This window comes from Chlorocebus sabaeus, chromosome 23 (genome assembly GCF_047675955.1).
Source record: "Chlorocebus sabaeus isolate Y175 chromosome 23, mChlSab1.0.hap1, whole genome shotgun sequence".
NCBI lineage: Eukaryota > Metazoa > Chordata > Mammalia > Primates > Cercopithecidae > Chlorocebus > Chlorocebus sabaeus.
Genome location: NC_132926.1, coordinates 67,497,930 through 67,516,818, shown reverse-complemented (window position 1 = coordinate 67,516,818; position 18,889 = coordinate 67,497,930). Strand labels below are relative to the sequence as shown.

The 18,889-nt window shown below is 37.2% G+C and overlaps 1 protein-coding gene across 3 annotated transcripts in view; it reads left to right on the top strand.

Moving 5' to 3' along the window:
* The window catches only part of KCNN2 (potassium calcium-activated channel subfamily N member 2), a 137,424-nt gene extending 124,306 nt beyond the window's left edge, over nt 1-13,118 (top strand). For 2 of the 3 annotated variants that reach the window (XM_008014168.3, XM_073010752.1), the window contains 3 exons: nt 3,451-3,578; nt 9,786-9,855; nt 12,514-13,118. In XM_008014168.3, the coding sequence (XP_008012359.1) occupies nt 3,451-3,578; nt 9,786-9,855; nt 12,514-12,801 (486 nt within the window). In that variant the 3' untranslated portion in view covers nt 12,802-13,118. The other variant, XM_008014169.3, reaches the window with a different exon arrangement.
* Nucleotides 13,119-18,889: the final 5,771 nt, after the last annotated feature.

Here is an 18,889-nt window from a genome sequence, read left to right as displayed (position 1 = left end):
TGAAAAAATCCTCAATAAAATACTGGCAAACCAAATTCAGCAACACATCAAAAGGCTTATCCACCATGATCAAGTTGGCTTCATCCCTGGGATCCAAGATTGGTTCAACATATGCAAATCAATAAATGTGATTCATCACAATAACAGAACTAAACATAAAACCCACATAATTATCTCAATAGATGCAGAAAAGACCATCGAAAAAATTCAACATCCCTGCATGTTAAATGCTCTCAATAAACTAGGTATTGAAGGAACATACCTCAAAATAATAAGAGCCATCTATGACAAATCCACTGCCAGTATCATAATGGGCAAAAGCCAGAAGCATTCCCCTTGAAAACCAGCACAAGACAAGGATGCCCTCTCTCACCACTCCTATTCAACATAGTATGGGAAGTTCTGGCCAGGGTAATCAGGTAAGAGAAAGAAAGAAAGGGTATTCAAATAGGAATAGAGGAAGTCAAATTACCTTTGCAGATGACATGATCCTATATCTAGAAAACCCCATCATCTCAACCCAAAAACTTCTTAAGCTGATAAACAACTTCAGAAAAATTTCAGGATACAAAATCAGTGTGCAAAAATCGCTAGCATTCCTATATACCACCAACAGGCAAGCAGAGAGCCAAATCATGAATGAACTGCCATTCACAATTGCTACAAAAAGAATAAAATATCTAGGAATACAGTTAACGAGGGAAGTGAAGGACCTCTTCAAGGAGAACTACAAACCAGTGCTCAAAGAAATCAGAAAGGACACAAACAAATTGAGAAACATTCCATGCTCATAGATAAGAATCAATATCATGAAAATAGCCATACTGCCCAAAGTAATTTAATAGTTTCAATGTTATTCCCATTAAACTACCATTGCCATTCTTCACAGATTTAGAAAAAAACTATTTTTAAATTTACATGGAACCAAACAAGAGTTGGAATTGCCAAGACAATCCTAAGCAAAAAGAACAAAGCTGGGGGCATCATGCTACCCAACTTCAAACTATATTTTAGGGCTACAGTAACTAAAACACCATGGTAAACTGGTACAAAAACAGACACATAAACCAATGGAACAGAAATGAAGACCACACATGTACAACCATCTGATCTTCAGCAAACCTGACAAAAACAAGCAATGCAGAAAGGAGTCCCTATTTAATAAATGATGCTGGGAGATCTGGCTGGCTATATGCAGAAAATTGAAACTGGATCCCTTCCTTACAGCTTATACAAAAATTAACCAAGGTGCATTAAATACTTAAATGTAAAACCCAAAACTATAAAAACCCTAGGAGAAAATCTAGGCAGTACCATTCAGGACATAGTCACAGGCAAAGATTTTATGACAGAAATGCCAAAAGCAATTGCAACAGGCAAAAATTGACAACTGGGATCTAATTAAACTAAAGAGTTTCTGCACAGCAAAAGAAGCTATTGACAAAGTGAACAGACAACCTACAGAATGGGAGAAAATTTTTGCAGTCTATCCATCTGACAAAGGTCTAATACTCAAAGTCTACATTGCGCACTGCTGTGTTCCATTGCTGTTTTTCTGACCCATTGGTTTTTACCCAGGGTTCTTACCTGGTTTTCCAGCGTCCTCACCAGGCAGGGATCTAGGCTTCTCCTCTATGCCTTGGACTGGTAAAATCAGAGAGAGAGCCTCCGTCAGGGCCCCTTGCCAATCTTCCAGGTATCTATAGTTGCTTAGAGATCTGAGACTCTCTCTTTCCTCACAGGGAAAGGCTATTCCAACCCCAGAGACTGCTGGCCAGTCACTTCCCACTCCTCTCTCCTTAAAAGCAAGGTCCTCAAATAACGACTACTCATGCTGCACCCATTTCCTTACCTTGGAAAGGACATGAGGATCAGATGCAAAAAGCTTCTAAAGGTGGCTCTCCCTGCTGTCTGAGGAAGTGGAAGTATGAAGATGGATCGAAGAATTGACTTGAACTCCTTTTAGCTTCACTGTGGATGGTGGTGGTTACTTATACGCATTGCTGGCACTTGGCTTCTGTGTTGATCATTTTTCTGTTGGTCTGAGGATTCTCTCCATGCACAGAGTCTAATGGATATCCAGAGGCAGTGCATTACAAACCAGTCACTCCTAAAAGAAGCTTTAGTGTAAAAAGACCACTCATTTTCTTAAAATGGGTCCCAGCAATATAATTTTGCTCAAAAAGAAAACTTTTTAGTTCCATGAAAAAGAATTCACCATCAGTTACCAAACCTGATGTTTTCTTTGCTAAAGTGAAAAATATAAATACAAACTTGGGCCCACAGTTTAGTGTAATTCTAAAGCTCATTCTTATTGTAAATCTAATGATTGAGGGAACTTTAATATTCATTATCTCTAACTTGCTGATGTTCAAGAAAACCGAAGTCCTATGATGTTAGCTAATCACTTCAACCTGACTTGGTTAGTACAAAGTCAAGTACTTAGAACCCAGTTATCAATCTCAGCTCATTGTTTTGTCTTCCCCACTACATTGCCTTTCTTAAAAAGTTACCTTCCTCCACCTAGCATCCCAGTAACCTGTGACTCTCTTTGTGAAATATCCTTTATCCATTACTCAAAAGAATTAAATGGAACGACTTCTTATAGTAAGTAATCCAAAAGCCCAAGTGAAAGCTGTGGGTCATCAGATCCCATAGTGTGAGCAAAGAAGAAGACAGAATCTGCCCTTGCTGGCCCTTTATCAGCTCCCAGGATTTGCTGAAGACTTTGATCAAGAAAGCAACTGATTGGATTAAGTATCCATGCCTTTCATCAGCTGCTGTAGGTCTTGGCAATGTTACTGCAATGCTTTCACCCATTTCATCTTTCCCATCCATTTGAAATGCAGTGTACCTAAATTTCCAACAAAATCATAACACAGACTCTGTCAGTTAATTAAAGTGTGCTAACAAGCATACAAATTGCTAAGTCACTCTGGGAGGCTATCAGTTCTGGGTGTACTTATACATTCAGCACTGGAAACATGCCTTTCCAGTAGTACACAGCCAGAAATACCAATATTTGATTGGTAATATTGATTGGGTTTGCAAAGGACAGGATTAACCTTGGCCTCATGGCATTTTGTCTTTCTCCAGGGAAAGGAAGAACATGGAGACAAGAATTGCAATACACAGTGGAGAACTCAACACCTCTTGATTTAAAAAAAAAAAAAAAATTGAATAAAAAAGAAGTTTTCTGAAGGAGTAGGATAGAATTTACTGCAGAAAGAAAGTGGTAGTATCTCTCTATTTCAATTTAAGTGTTGTTCCCAGGCAGATACAGGTACTTCTAAAAAGACATAGATTCAAGAAAAATAGTATTTTGAGTCATAGTTACTAAATGAAGCTACAGCTCACAATGATCCTTGGGATGAAGACTATGACCCCCAGCAAAGTTACAAAGGATTCTGCTCTGGAATTTATCAACTGCTTTGTTTGTTCTCTTAACAGGTAAAAAATGCAGCTGCCAATGTACTCAGGGAAACATGGCTAATTTACAAAAATACAAAGCTAGTAAAAAAGATAGATCATGCAAAAGTAAGAAAACATCAACGAAAATTCTTGCAAGCTATTCATCAGTAAGTATCATTTTTCATTTTTATCCTGCTTTTGTGTCCTTGGCTTTCAATTTTTGCACTTGGTTGTTCTTGTTTCCATAAGGAAAGAAAAAAGAAAACATTGTCATGTTTGCTTCCAGAAGATGTTATATGGCAAATTTAATCATTCCACAGTAAGATCCTGAGAATAACCTCAGTCCCTTTAATGGTTAAAAATCACTTATTAGTACTAGAATATTAATTAAAATGTCTTCTCAGTTTCTCTTTAGAATAACTTCTGCTAAGATGGTGTTTCTTAATTTAACCTATTTATTCAGATAGTTTGCTTTAGGATATTTTTAGCTTTATTTTCTAAACATAGCTTCAAACATATTTATATGAATGTAGTGCATATAACTGATTTAATACTTGAATTTTAAATTAGTTTTTAATCAGAAATTTTGCTGTGTTCATTTTAAATGTTCTAGTTTGTGTAGACCTTTTACTCTCTTATCATTATTTTAACTTTATCCAAACCACTATTGTTTAAGTCCTTTGTGCTGTTCCATTGTTATATAATTAACATAGACTTTTAAAGTAACAATCTACATCTAGTAAGATGCATTGATAATTTTAAAGCACAGGGTCTTTCTCCTCCAGGCTGGCAGCATCCTTACTGTAAGTATTATTCATGTGGGTATCGATTGTCATGCCATGCAGACTTGCTCTTAATACCATTTCTGTATGGAGAAGAGCAGATACGGTCACATTTGTGGCTCAGAACAGTGGCTTTCCTTATGAAACCTACCAGGGTAATAATGGAAAGGTGGGTAAATACAAGATGCTTTGGCTATCCATTGAGATTTGTCTCTCAGAGCCAACTAGTATAACAGACAAGAAAACTCAGAGGCTGCAATTTTTATTTTGCATGTTCAGGTAATTCATATGTAATACGGTACCACTAACATTTTGTAGGAAATTACTAAGCATTCATCTTCTACCCTAGAATACAAAACCTGTCCATTGAACTGCCCTGCTTAAATAGGTATCACTAAAAATGTAGAATATGTAATTATGGACAGATTCATACTTCCACAGAAATTAAAACTCAAGTATCCTGAGATTTATAGTAGAGGCAGGCTCTGCACATATGGTAGAGTATCTGGCCTTCATTGCTACTCACTCATGCTCTTTCCCCAGCTTTACTAACACACTTTCCTAAGATAGTGATGCTCTTTCCTCTGTAGCTCAGTGCCTTGACACACCACTATGGTTTTTCTCCCTTTGTAAGGAAAACACAAGGCTGTAGTTTTCAAATAATACTCTTAAAATAAGGAAAAACACAGAAAGGAACATTATACTCCATCCAACTCACAAGAGGGAACTTGCTGTAGACCTTACAGTTACACTTATAATCCAGAACCACCACCCAGGAGCACTTGCCTAGACATCTTGATTCCTTGAAGTTTAGATTGAAGAGAATGAGAACGCTTCCTGCCGCCCCACCCAGAGATGCTGAGCTTTTGCCTCCATGTTCCTCAACCTATTTTCCTGTCGAACAGGCATCTTCCTCAAGGGACTCATCTCGCACAACTCTCCTATTACAGTGATCTTCCCCTGCTAAAACCATACTACACAGTAACCCCGACATTCATACAGGAGGTCCACAGGCCATACCATGGCAAAATCATTTTTGTACCTTTAATATTTTGATATTAATCTCTATTTAGTATGTTAAAAAGAAACCTTACCTTAGTGCATGTGAGAAGATATGTATGTCCAGGGCGGAAGGGTGTGAGATGACACGGCAGTAAGCAAGTGTGGTCGGTCTATGTGTTGAGCAGCCACACATTCCATTGCCTCCAGGATCTTATCTGGGTCCTTTCCTGTCAGTCTGACCTATCAAATAGAAAATTACATGTAATTTACCTTTAATAATTTTTCATATAACAACAAATCCAAAAAAATGCTGTGATAGTTTTTGTAATACGGTTTTGTAGCCATGTGCAGTGGGAATTCGTATATACATCTTATAAGACTGTTCTGGACTATTATGTTCAGAATACATTCACATTCAAAAGCCTGGGGGAGAATTTAGGGGTTTTTACTGTAAAATGCTTTCAACTTTGCTGTAGGTTATTACATTTTTACATTAAAATATTACAAAAAAAAGTATCTGGGGAAGCTTAAAAACTGTCACTAAGCAAGTTGCAAATGCACCCTACAAGGCATGTCAGCCCTTTCTTAAGGGTGGGTACTGTGGAGTCGCTTGCACGGGGTCTCTTAGCATACTGTATTTGGACAGAATGACAGAGGAAGCTACTTGTGATTTTTCTGCTTCTGTCAGACATTTCTTATTCTGTTTCTTCTGTAGCAATGTGTACTTCTAAAGCAGATAAGCTTCAGGCAACTCAGAAATGCTCTGAATTGCTTTATAAATTTTTCTAGGGGTTACCGGGTTTCCGTTGAGGTGGGGGACATTTATACTTTGTAAAAGTGTAACTATGTTTATTCATACAAGCTTTGTTTGGCTAGATCATTCTAATCATGCATACTTACCTTTCATTTTAGCTTAGTGTTGGAAGTTAGGGAGTGAAGTCATAGGGAAAGCACATAGGGCTCGATTCCTACGGGCAAGGCTTCCATTGCCCACTGTGCAGATCCATTGAGACCCTCAGCCTTATCTGTCGGCACTGGGTACAATCAGACCTTACTAGCTGAAGAAAAATGTTAAAATTCATTCGATAGATCACTCCTGGCCTCCCCTACTCTCTGATTTGTCCTGAGTGCTTTTTCAGCAGCTCTCTGCTTCTACCAGTCCCTGCTGTCTCAACTCTGTTTCTCTTTTCCAAACTTCATAGCCTCTCTATCCTCTGTTGGATGCTGAACCGTCCAGGCCTGTGCCCTCTTTTCAGTAATTTTCTTTTTAGATTGTCACTTAGTGCCATGAAGTGTTCTCTTTCTCTTAACTTTTAACCCTTTTTCTGATAGCAACCTTACCTTTAAAGTTTATCATTCTTTTATTTCAACTATGGACCAACATGAATTTGTTTCAGAGCCAAGAAATCCAATCTACTTGATTTGTATATCATGAGAGTTGGATTACCTGCCTTTCAGAAACCCCAGGCTTCCGAGTTGTCCTAATTTGGAAAAGATGTACTCCCCGACAAAAAAAACAATTATAATGCCTTTGTTTCAAATATTGTTCTTTTAACCATATCCCATTCATATTAGGCAAAAATATTTCTTGTTGTTGACTTGAACATCAAATATCAAGAGGCCATGATGACTTTATGCATGCTCTTCCTTCTGAACTCTTATTCAGGAGGAAGCTGAGTGCTTTCAGATGGGAAAGTATAGTAGCAATGAAGAAGGATAATGGAATAGTGTTTCTCTTTGGCCAATATGTCAAAATCCTGCAGAACCATAACAGGATCTTCCAGCTAATGAATCGAGCCCCCTGTGCACAACTGAACACCACATTGTGTTATTTTGTTCCAGAATATTTTACAGTTTCTTTTCTTTTGTTTTGTCTTTTTATTTCAACAAAATGAAAATAGAGCTCGGAAGTAAGTTGTGTGAGCCGCTCCTTTCAACATTTGCAGAATTTTCTACTGGCTGCATGCACCCAGCAGATCCTTTATTTGTGAATTTTAGTAGTCTGATTGCTGCTATGGAAATGTGATCCAAAATCATGATATTTTCCTGTGATAAGTGAAGTTCACAAGGAAGAAATCAACATATGTTTCTTATTCTTCTTTTTTGGGGGGAAAAAAGTGTAATACACATCTGCATGTTACCTTTTATTCTGGCAGCTGCAGCTTGAGCAGGCTTTTTCTATCAGCTCTCCTACATTACAGGCAGTGTAAGAAACAAACAACAAGACAAGATGATTTCTGGAAGCTAAAGGAATTCCAATCGAATAGGGCTACTCTATGTCAGCTTTCCAGATTCGTAGAAAATAAAATGGGCAAAATTCTACTGTCAGACATAGTATAGTAATCCAAGAGAAGTAAATTCGGCCCCGTTGTTTCCAAGATGAAGTACCCACTTAAGATAAGAAACTGCCACTGGCTGTTCTAATCTGACTTGTAGAATTCAGGACTTTCTCTGTACTCATTACTTGCTGGAGGCATCTGGTCCAGAGCCCAAACTTCCGTCATTTCTGTGCCACCAATACTACAACTTAAATTTGAAAATGAAACTTTATACAAATTCCTTTATAGAAATTTTAATCCATTTTTATACAAATGGATTAAAAATATTACGAAGAAAGGTAAAGGTAATTGTCAATTGATAGTTGGAATACTGGTATTGAATTCTAGCCATAGGCTGTTGCCTGCAGAAAGCTCTGAGCTGAGATTCTGCTTTTTTTAAAAAAAAAAAAAGCAGGTGTGAGGAGACAAAGACAGAGTGGGACCAGCCTGTGACATTTTTCTTGCGGTAATGAAGAATTAGAAGAGAACTGAAAGGAATAACTGTTTTCCATCTTAAGTATCACTTAAAGTCATCTAGGATACCTCTGTTGGTATGAATCCAGCAGTGCAGAAACATTGTTCTAATCTAACACACTTCAATTCATATGTGAGGAAACTAAAGGTCCAGTTAGAGTCAGTGAGGATGGAATCCACTGTTGTACATTGCTCTTTCTTTAGTACACTTCTGTGTAATGACCCATAGATGTCTAAGTGTTCTTTTTAGGAGGTATAGGGTGGGGGTAGTTGCCTGTTTTTCAAAGGCACACATCAAAAATTGTAACCCTATTAATTACTGAGGGAAATTTTTCTCAACAATATATTGGATCTAAATACATGCTTGTAAATTTATTTTAGACTAGGACATATTCCATCTCTATAATAGCATAAAAAGGAGCCAGTTAACTTTGTTCCAGTGTTCTAATAAACAATAGTCGCAATGAGAAGTTATAACCTTCAACTGTTGTAGATTGGTAAAGATCGTGTTGTAGGTAGGTGTCCGCTAAACTTACTGGCAGAAGGCACTGCATCTTCACTGTAGAGCAGATTTGGTGACATATTGGATATCCTAGTTTCAGAACAAAATCACTGAACATTATGAACATATTACAGAAATCTCCCTGGCAGTAAAATCTTGCCCTGTGAGTTTTTATTCCTTCTACATAATTACCTTTCATTTCAATTGAAAAATAATACAAAATACTCTCTCTAGCATTAAAACTATACTTTGTAAAATGACTTGTCATCAAAGTAAAATAAGATTGGCATGACTGTTTGTTTGTTTGTTTTCATTAAATAGTTTAGAAGAACCTACTTCTCTTTTGGGAAAAAGCTTTTAGTTGTTAGCTTAAGGAACAATAAACCACATTTGTCTTATTGGAAAATCTTTCTTGGTACACAGTCAACACTGAATAAATATTTGTTGAAAAATAATATAGTAAATAAAGAATAGCAGAGTTCTTACTTAAAAATGTTTCCTAATACCATTTTTTGACTCTTAATTGACTCCTCATCAGGTACATACAATGATATTTAACAGTAGCTAAACATAATCTTACAAGTAGAGACTCCATCTGCCAGATACTATAATTGTCCTCTGACTTTTATCTACCCTGAAAATTAAGGGAAAATTTCCTAGGAAATGGTCTGGCCTCCCTTCAAATTTAATGGCACTTCAAGATAAAAGTTAAATGAAATACAGTGAAGAAAAAGATAATAATTTTGTGTTTTGTGTTATATTGCTGCTGGTTGAATAAAAGTTTTTTTTTTTTGTTAATAAGAATCTCACTTATCACTGTGTTTTCATCAGGTTCAAATACCTAACCCAATCCATTTCAGACTAAACAGGGCTAATACCTGTATCTAGTCATGTAGGCATAGGAAGGTGCTCATTGCTCCAACATCGATGAAATTCCAGTTGCTTTGCTTATTTCTTCCTATGTCTATTTGTCATGATACTGGGGCTTTAAGGAATGTTTTGGCTTTTTCTCATATGGTTAAATCCTTATGAGTCTTTCTGAATCCAACTTTACCTGGTAAATAGTTGTCCTAAGGACATGTCATCTATTGCTGTCTCTCTCCTTTCTTTTTTGCGGTGTTGGGGAAGCATGCTTCTCATTGAACCAGACACATAACCAGTTTGGACTTACCCCAAATATTCAAGGCATTGTCCATGCAGTTATTTGCTCTTGTCAATTTTGTGCATGCTCTTTGGAAGGCATAAGATTGCTGTAGAAAGAAGGGAACCTTTCTGATATCAGATTCTGTCTTTTAGATTAAGAAGTGTAAAAATGGAGCAGAGGAAACTGAATGACCAAGCAAACACCTTGGTGGACTTGGCAAAGGTAAGTCTGAGGTGCTTAGCCCTCATAGTTGCATCTGTTGAAATCAGCCACTGCACAGTCACTAATCATTCATGTTTCAAGAGGATCCCAACCCAAATTTAATTAGTAAATCAAACCAACCAAGCACCCTAAAATGATGGTCCAACTTAAAAGAATGTTTCTTTAACTCTCATTTAATGTACTCTTTCCCTGTTACGTTATTCAACCCCATTCTGAAAGTATTCCTAGTTACAGTGATTTGGAAGTACCATAAGAAGCTTAAGTGGAATAGGAGACAATACCTGTGAGATTTTTATTTGCATGTAAATCTCATCCCAATAAGAGCAGAACTGCATCTGAGGTGTGAGTGTGATATTCAGGAATGAATAGGACTCATCAATTAAATTTTGTTCTATGTATTTTAAGCAAACTCAAAAGAAAGCAAAGTTGAAATAAAAATAAAAGATACCACCTGTAATCCCAGCACTTTGGGAGGCCGAGACGGGTGGATCACAAGGTCAGGAGATCGAGACCATCCTGGCTAACCCAGTGAAACCCCGTCTCTACTAAAAAATACAAAAAACTAGCTGGGTGAGGTAGCGGGCGCCTGTAGTCCCAGCTACTCGAGAGGCTGAGGCAGGAGAATGGCGTGAACCCGGGAGGCGGAGCTTGCAGTGAGCTGAGATCCGGCCACTGCACTCCAGCCTGGGCGACAGAGCGAGACTCCATCTCAAAAAAATAATAAAAAATAAAAAAATAAAAGATACCAGAAATTACATCCTAAAATGAAAGTTATCACCCCAAAGTGATCTTTTTTTATGGTTCTTTCTCCATTTCATTATTTCAAAATCATACCACTTTTTAAAAAGTGTATTAACGGTTTCCAAATTATACTACCTTATTTGCAACATTTATCTGATCAATTTCTGGTTGTTTCTCCCCACATAAAACCCATCCTTAAAACACAAATATTTGTCAGCAATCAAAACATTGCATTTTCCTGGTTGACTTCTAAAGGTGGTATTAGAATAGCATTTATATAATTGTTCAGCCTTTTACCCAAATGCTTTGAAAGAGACAACTCTTAGTTGCATCTTACAAACTGTTTTTTTGTTTGAGAAATCAGCCATGATTTTACTAAAGCCTCAAGTATAATCCATAAAAATTACAAGTATTTGTTCTAGTCTCATTAAACAATGCATCTAAATTACATTCATTTCAATGTATATCAGTACCACATACTAGATGAAGATGCTAAGTATTTGATGATTTACCCTAGGAGAGCATATATCATGCATATAAACTGGACAGCACACATATATAAGGTATGAAGACATCCTCGATTAATGTGTATAAATGTGGCTGTTACTTGGACATATGAAAAAAAGATGGGCAAGCTCCTTCACTCCTAGGTTAAATGATTTTTAATGGATATTTTTATGGAAAAATGAACAGACCACATTGGAATATGATGCAGAGATGTAATTTTACTTCAAGAGTACCACTGTGAGGCAAGATGCTCTTTATTAATGTACTTATTATGACCACAGGACTGTACGTACCATAAAGGCTCAGTATTTTTGTAAATGAATGGATGCTGTTCACATATTCTCAAGACTGTGTAGTAAAATTAAGTGTATGCACTATGTCTCTGATCAAACTGAAACAAGGTGCCTATATTCTGAATGATAACTCCCTTATCAGTTCATTTACCATCTTTAAAAGATTGTCAAGCAGAAGAAGAGCATATGATAGAAGAAAAATGAAGTAGAAGGAAGGACAGCTTAAATGAAGGAATCTCAGACTTGGGAAAGTCTGCACTAAACTAAGATTAAAACCTTTTCTTCCCCTTCACTAGCCTTTCCCCTTTCTAGCTCTGAGCTGATCAGTCCTTTCTCTTTGTCTTTTGGCTACTCAGGAAATATACCTAGAAATCCGAGTTATGGATATCCTGTGATCAAGACAGTCAATTTCAAGGTTCACTAGGAATCCAGAAACATTTTCCTATTTTAACCACTTAGCTTTGATTAAACCTTAGCCAGTAGGTCAGAGCTACAGCCAACAAGGTAGACTGGTAACTTTAGTATCTCCCTCAACTAATATTCTCTCAATTATCTGTAAAATTTCCATTTGACCCAATGGAGAGAGGCCTATAATTTGAAACAAAGGATAACAAACAATATTTAGGAATTTATTGCTTTAAATTACAAAATTGTAAAACCAGTTAATCCTAAACTTCATTTATATTTTACCCTCAACATTTCTGCTACATCTCAATACTGATTCTGCCCATTTTTAAAAAATTACCCCTGCCCTAATGTTATGTGTTGCAAAATGAATTTGATGTGTACTAACCTTTGTGACAACCTTTAACATACATATATATATTAAATTGAAATGTTTTTGTCTATCCTGATACCTCCTACAATCATTGGGCATACCACCAGTAGCAGTACCTGCTCCACATTTTCTACAACTGAACCAAAGATCTTATATTTCTGTTATAAATCCTAGCATTGAACAGATACAATGAATTGACTTTGCAAGATGAGCTGTTCAGTTTGCTGACACCCCTGTTATACTGAATGCCACCAGCAAGAGACTGGAGCTAAACCTCTGAGAGGTGGACAGTTTGTGTTCAGGGTAAGTATAATTAACCTTCTCATTCCTGTTTTTCAGACCCAGAATATCATGTATGATATGATTTCTGACTTAAACGAAAGGAGTGAAGACTTCGAGAAGAGGATTGTTACCCTGGAAACAAAATTAGAGACTTTGATTGGTAGCATCCACGCCCTCCCTGGGCTCATAAGCCAGACCATCAGGCAGCAGCAGAGAGATTTCATTGAGGCTCAGATGGAGAGCTATGACAAGCATGTCACCTACAATGCTGAGCGGTCCCGGTCCTCGTCCAGGAGGCGGCGGTCCTCTTCCACAGCGCCACCAACTTCATCAGAGAGTAGCTAGAAGAGAATAAGTTAACCACAAAATAAGACTTTTTGCCATCATATGGTCAATATTTTAGCTTTTATTGTAAAGCCCCTATGGTTCTAATCAGCGTTATCCGGGTTCTGATGTCAGAATCCTGGGAACCTGAACACTAAGTTTTAGGCCAAAATGAGTGAAAACTCTTTTTTTTTTTCTTTCAGATGCACAGGGAATGCACCTATTATTGCTATATAGATTGTTCCTCCTGTAATTTCACTAACTTTTTATTCATGCACTTCAAACAAACTTTACTACTACATTATATGATATATAATAAAAAAAAGTTAATTTCTGCACATACTTGTTTGGTTACTTGACATTTCTAAAGCTTCACTTCTCACATTATTTTCAAGGTAAAATAGCTGATTATCATCTGATGCACACTGATAATTTTGATAGCCAAAAGTTTGGCTGTTTGGAAAAAAAGACTTTCAATTCCTCTATACCCTAAGATTTTTCTCTTGTTATGAATCATTTGCATCAATCATTTGAACCAGGATAGCTTACTAGTTTTTGGGTTGCATTGTCTCATTTTTAATTCAATTTTTTTTCAAAATGTAGAAAGTCAGTCTTTTATCAGAACATATACAAATAAGGAGTAGAGATGCTTTCAAGAATTTTTTAATTCCCAGTTTACTAGCGAATTTATAGGAACAAAGTATCAGGGTACATCACTGTCTATAAACAGATGGTGCAGAATTTTAGTTCTAAACTAGTTATTTCGTATCTTTCCATTTATTTATTATGAAAGGCCAAGCATGCACTTTAAGTGTTTGGGGCCTACATGTGTATATTCATAGATACATGTTTGCATACAACAGCATAATGAGCATACATAAGCCTAACTCCTAACATATCCTCTAGTAAGTGATCTCATCTTGGTCTGTACTTACATATTTAACACAAGTGAATAGCATCTAGTAAATTTCACGTGTTTTAGGACACTTGTTTCCTGGATGGTTAAGGTCAGTTTGTGTGAAAGAGAACTGAGTGGTTATTGCTACAAACCTAGCTGTTTGCAGATTTGCTCTAAAAATCCACTGGGTTTAGAAGAACCATGTGTGAGATGATAGCAATATGGAATTTCCTCATGTGGTGTTATTCCCAGGAGTTTACAAGAAAGTGGTGGTGGTAGGGATAATGCGTCATAAAAATAAGGCTTCGTTTGGACAGCTCTGAAAGCACCTGCTTGTGTCAGCCTAAACCTAAAAATATTCCATTTTCAGGGCAATCTGTTTCAGAAGCTTTTGTCCCCCCTCCACTTCATTTTATACCATACCCTTTGGTGTCAACCGTACAACATTCAAGTTGCTAGTATGTCTTTCCTTCTTTAGCACAAACTAGAGTGATATATTTGACCCACGCTACATAGTCCAATGGATAAAATAACATTTATAACATTCTGCATAAATAATTAAAAAACCAAACAGTTCCTTTCAATATCAAGGATATAAAACTATGATTGCTTTAAATTGCATGAGAACCACTTGCCATTTACTGTCTATCCAAAATGGCTGAAACTAAAGTCCATTCGTATAGCTTATATAGGCCTCTGTTGGATGAGAATGAGGCTTGAAATTTTTTTTTTTTTTTTTTTTTGATAATAAGTGAAAGGAAACAAGAACACTGGTTATAGAAACATACTGCCAAGTTAAATGAACATCAAGATCCTACTTCATCAAGATTTCTATTGCATGGATGAAATCAAATCTCATTTTATGTATTTTGGGTTACATACAAGAATATATCAAGCATTTGGTATAAACACCGGATGTAAGAAGGAGAAATTTTGGAAAAACATTAATTTGTTCTTACAATGTATATAGTTAATTCTTGTATCTTCTACCTTTGTTGTGACTAAAAGGCACAGTAGCAGCTGAAGTTTATCATCTTACAGATCAATGAACACTATCACCCCAGAACATTAGGGGACTAGGGAAAGAATAATGTATTGCTTCTCTTGTCAAAGATGAGAGAAGACAAAGATTTTAATTTATTATTCTCTTCTTTTTAACTGTAGCTCTTCTAGAATCAGTCACTCTCTTACCCTTCAAAATCAATTTTTCGTTTCCTATTCTATGTGGAGTATATGAAAACTGGTAAATATTAAATTTTTTATTTCTATTTTTTTAAATGCCAAATAACCACAGTTTTAAAAGGAGGAGGGGACCCATCGGTTACATAGACATTCTGGCCTGTGATTTGCTGAATCAACCCCACTTAGGCAGAGCTACCAAGTCTCCTCCCAAATGGCTTTGAATTAGGGAGAGTCCTCTGAGGGCTGCTTAGAGGACTGCTCTTGTGATAAATGCCCTGACTTGCATTTTGCTTTTCAGAATTCCCAATAATAATTAAGTTCTGTTTGTTTCATCTCAGCCTGCCACACCCTGGTCTGTTTCTCTACAGCCAGCACAAGCCATTTGGCTTCTGCAAATCATTTTAAATCACAATGGCACCACCTCCCTCAGTAATTTTCATTTCCTCCACTTACACTCAATGTCAAGGTTAGTCACTAGAAAGAAGACCCTGTGCTCTTACAGAAATGAGGATGAGCCAAATGCATAACAGATACTACATTTTAGAAATTTCATGTGTTTCTCTCTAGTTTCTCCTCCCTTTCTATTTGTTTTCTGAGAGTCTCTCCATCAAAACATCTATAGTAATCAAGTAATTATGCTCCAAAACAGAATTTGGAAATTCGGATAAAAAGCTAGGGGTTAGGGTTAATATGAACATCAAGCAATGGATTAAATAATGCAATCCTCCTATTTTTGAGCTTTGCTCAGTTTTGAGAAATAGCATGGCAAAGTGGAAGGAGTCAGACTTGGGTGTGGAACTTAGCCCTGCCACTCACTAATGCTGTGTACTTGAACATCATTGATTCTCAGAGACTTTTGTTTTCTCATTTGTAAAATGAGCCTAAAAAGACACAGCTATGGGGCGGCGGGGCAGGGGAAGTCTGCAAAGCCTGGCATCTATTTCATCAAACGATGGTAGTTACTTGTATTACTACTTACAGCAAAAGGCAGCAAATATTAAACACCTCCATTATCTGCTTCTAACTTTTAGCATATGACTGTGTGTGTATATATATAGGTGTGTGTGTGTGTGTATATATATGTGTATGTATATTCTCCCCCTCACTTGTCTAATTCATTCTTGAAACAAGTTACTGGACTCCAGATTAGCATATACATTTCCTTATCCTATCACTGTTTGTTTAATATAACCTAGAATATCAATATGTATGTATCCTTTTTGTGATTCTGACATACTCCCTTTCTGCTTCTTGGAATTCCACAAAATCTATTCATAAATATGATCCAGAAAAGTAGAGGGTGTTTGGTTAGGGAGTGCTGGGAAGGTCACCTGAGAGTTGAACCAAAGGGCTCATTTACTTTTCCAAACCCATCCCTGTAGGTCCTGAACCTCCACCCACTTCTCCTAGTCTGTGTAACACACCCTGATGCCATTTATGTGTTTTAACTTGGGGTCCCCAACCCTGGGGGCCTTGCCAGTTAGGAACTGAGCTGCACAGCAGGAGGTGAGCGATGATACAGCAAATAAAGCTTCATCTGTATGAACAACGGGTTGTTTGACAAATAAAATCCTAGGAGATGTTGAGAGTCCTGGATGACCCTGCAACAAGCAGTATAATACAAAGGACTTCTCTCCATCTCACTGTCACTACTGCTAGAGCCCTGATGAACACGATCTTTTTCAGCTTGTTAGACTAGGAAGGAAAAACATGCCCTGTCAATGCTGCTTTCTAGTTCTTCTGTTAAATGTGTCACGAGTCAGTGAACCCAGAAATAGAAAACATATAGTTTTACAGGTATTTTTAGAAATACTTAGAATTTGTTCCCCCCAGAAAAAGCCTTTTTCTCCAGTTATGGTTTCCTCTACCCCAAGTGGGTTCATGCTCCCTAGGTGGTAGTATGGAATGAAAGATGCTACTCAAGTGATTGGAAATTACTATGGCTGAGCTCATTGGTATGTAGCCTATAGTCCCAGCTACTCAGGAGGGTAAGGCAAGAGGATAGCTTGAGGCCACAAGTTAGAGACCAGCCTAAGAAATATAGCACCCCATTGCAGAGAGCAAAAGAGGGAGCGAGAGAGAAGAAAGAAAGGAGAGAAGGAGGAAAAGAAAAGGAAGACGAGAGGAGGAAGGAAAGGACTGAAGGAAGGGAGGGAGGAAGAAGACTTACTAGGGCTACAGTGTCAGGAGTACTATATTAACCTTCGGTAAGTAACTTACTTAACCTTAGGTCCAGCTAAAAGTTGCGTCTAAGAGTGGCTGTGGTCAGCAGATTGTGGCCAAGCAGAGTAGAACAGAGAGACACTTTGTTTCTCTACTCTGTTAATAACTTGCCTTTCCTGCCCCCTCTTAGTAGGAAAGCAGTCGCTCTCCATAACCCAACTCTTTTCATCTCTGTTGGAGACAGGTCTCATTTAATCCTTTAATTCCTTCATCAACCCTACATTTATTTCCATTTTACAGATGCAAATACTAAAGGGAGTATCTGTTTCTAAAACGAGTTAAAGGAAATAAGTTCCTTTCTCAAAAACTTAAATTATCAATTTCCCTGGGGTTTCCTTCCCTGCCCCCCACTCCCAAATAAAGAAGCCTATAAACCAGATAATATTTCTCGTTTGTCCATCCTGTCACTTATAAAAATATTTGAGGGTAGTGAAAATGCAGTGTCCTCTCCTAAGGTAAAATATATATATATATATTTGCAGACTCTGAACTGGTTCAGCTCAAAGGAAAAGTACACCTGCACAGTGGGAGATTATGTGGGTCTGAGTCATAAAAGAATCCAACAGATCACAGAACGTACTCGGTGTTGCAACCACATTTTGAGGTGACGCCACCTGTTACCTCTGCTGAACCTGGGTCGGGCAATGAACCCTCAGCCATCCAGGCCCATCACCTCCCCTGCTGAAGAGACTGTGGCCACCAGACCTCCTTAGGTGGTCGATGAGGGATGATATGAGATACTAAGAAGAAGTCTAAACTATATCTTCACTGTAAAGGAAAAATCAAAATGGCTTCAGTAAGAAAACATTTGGCATCATGTGTACCAAAATCCTTCTGGCCATAATATTCTAAGTCTACATTATTCTGCCTAATGATTCCCATACCATCCACCATCCCTTCAGAGTGGGTTGGAGTGGACCCACCTGCTCAAGCACATTTTATATGTAGAACCTGAAGAGACAGGCCTATTCTAGGTAGGCCTTCAGGTTCTACATATAAAATGTGCACAATTCCATGTTATACATGAACCCAATTCTTCCTCTATCTCATTTCCTCCCACTTTTGTCTTACTGCTTAAATGGAATTGTTAGGTTGAACATTCATATTTTTGTGGGCTTTGGGAATGCAAGGCTAAAATTAACCTGTCTTTCTGTTGGATAAGATCACACAGCCTCAGAGAGGAAACTAACAATGAATAGATAAAAGGACTTTAAATTAACCAACAGTTTTATTTTTGAGTTTATAGGAGGAAGTGATATGCTATGAAGAAATACTGGCATCACTTAAATATGATTGCGTAAGGAGTTTTTCCCTTTATTTTTCTAAAAACCTATTTATATGTGTTCTGAAACATATTTTAAGGGAGTTTGAAAATCATAAGTGTCTTTGACAGTGATCACTGATAGCAAGGGTCTTAAAACAGGTTGCTGTGGGGAATAAAAATATTAGGTGGACATTTCCTCATAAATGTGAAGCAGCCCAAGTGGAGAATCCTTTGTATGTTCATGAGATTCCTATCCCCTCTCTCTTTTAGAAAAAGCCACAGCAAGAGAATATTTCTTCTGTATAAATAATAGAGAGGACTTGAAAATTAGTAAAAAGCGGAATATTGCGTAAATAATTTAAATGATTAAATATTTAGAGGGAAAAAAAACCATCTGCAAAGGCATTTAATGAAAACTTATTTACATATAAAGGAGAATAAAGGTAATGACACATTCTTATTCTTGACTTTGATAATTTAAAAACTGTAAGTAGAAACTATTTTGGAAAGACAAAAAAGGCAAAAAAGCTTAAAAAATACAA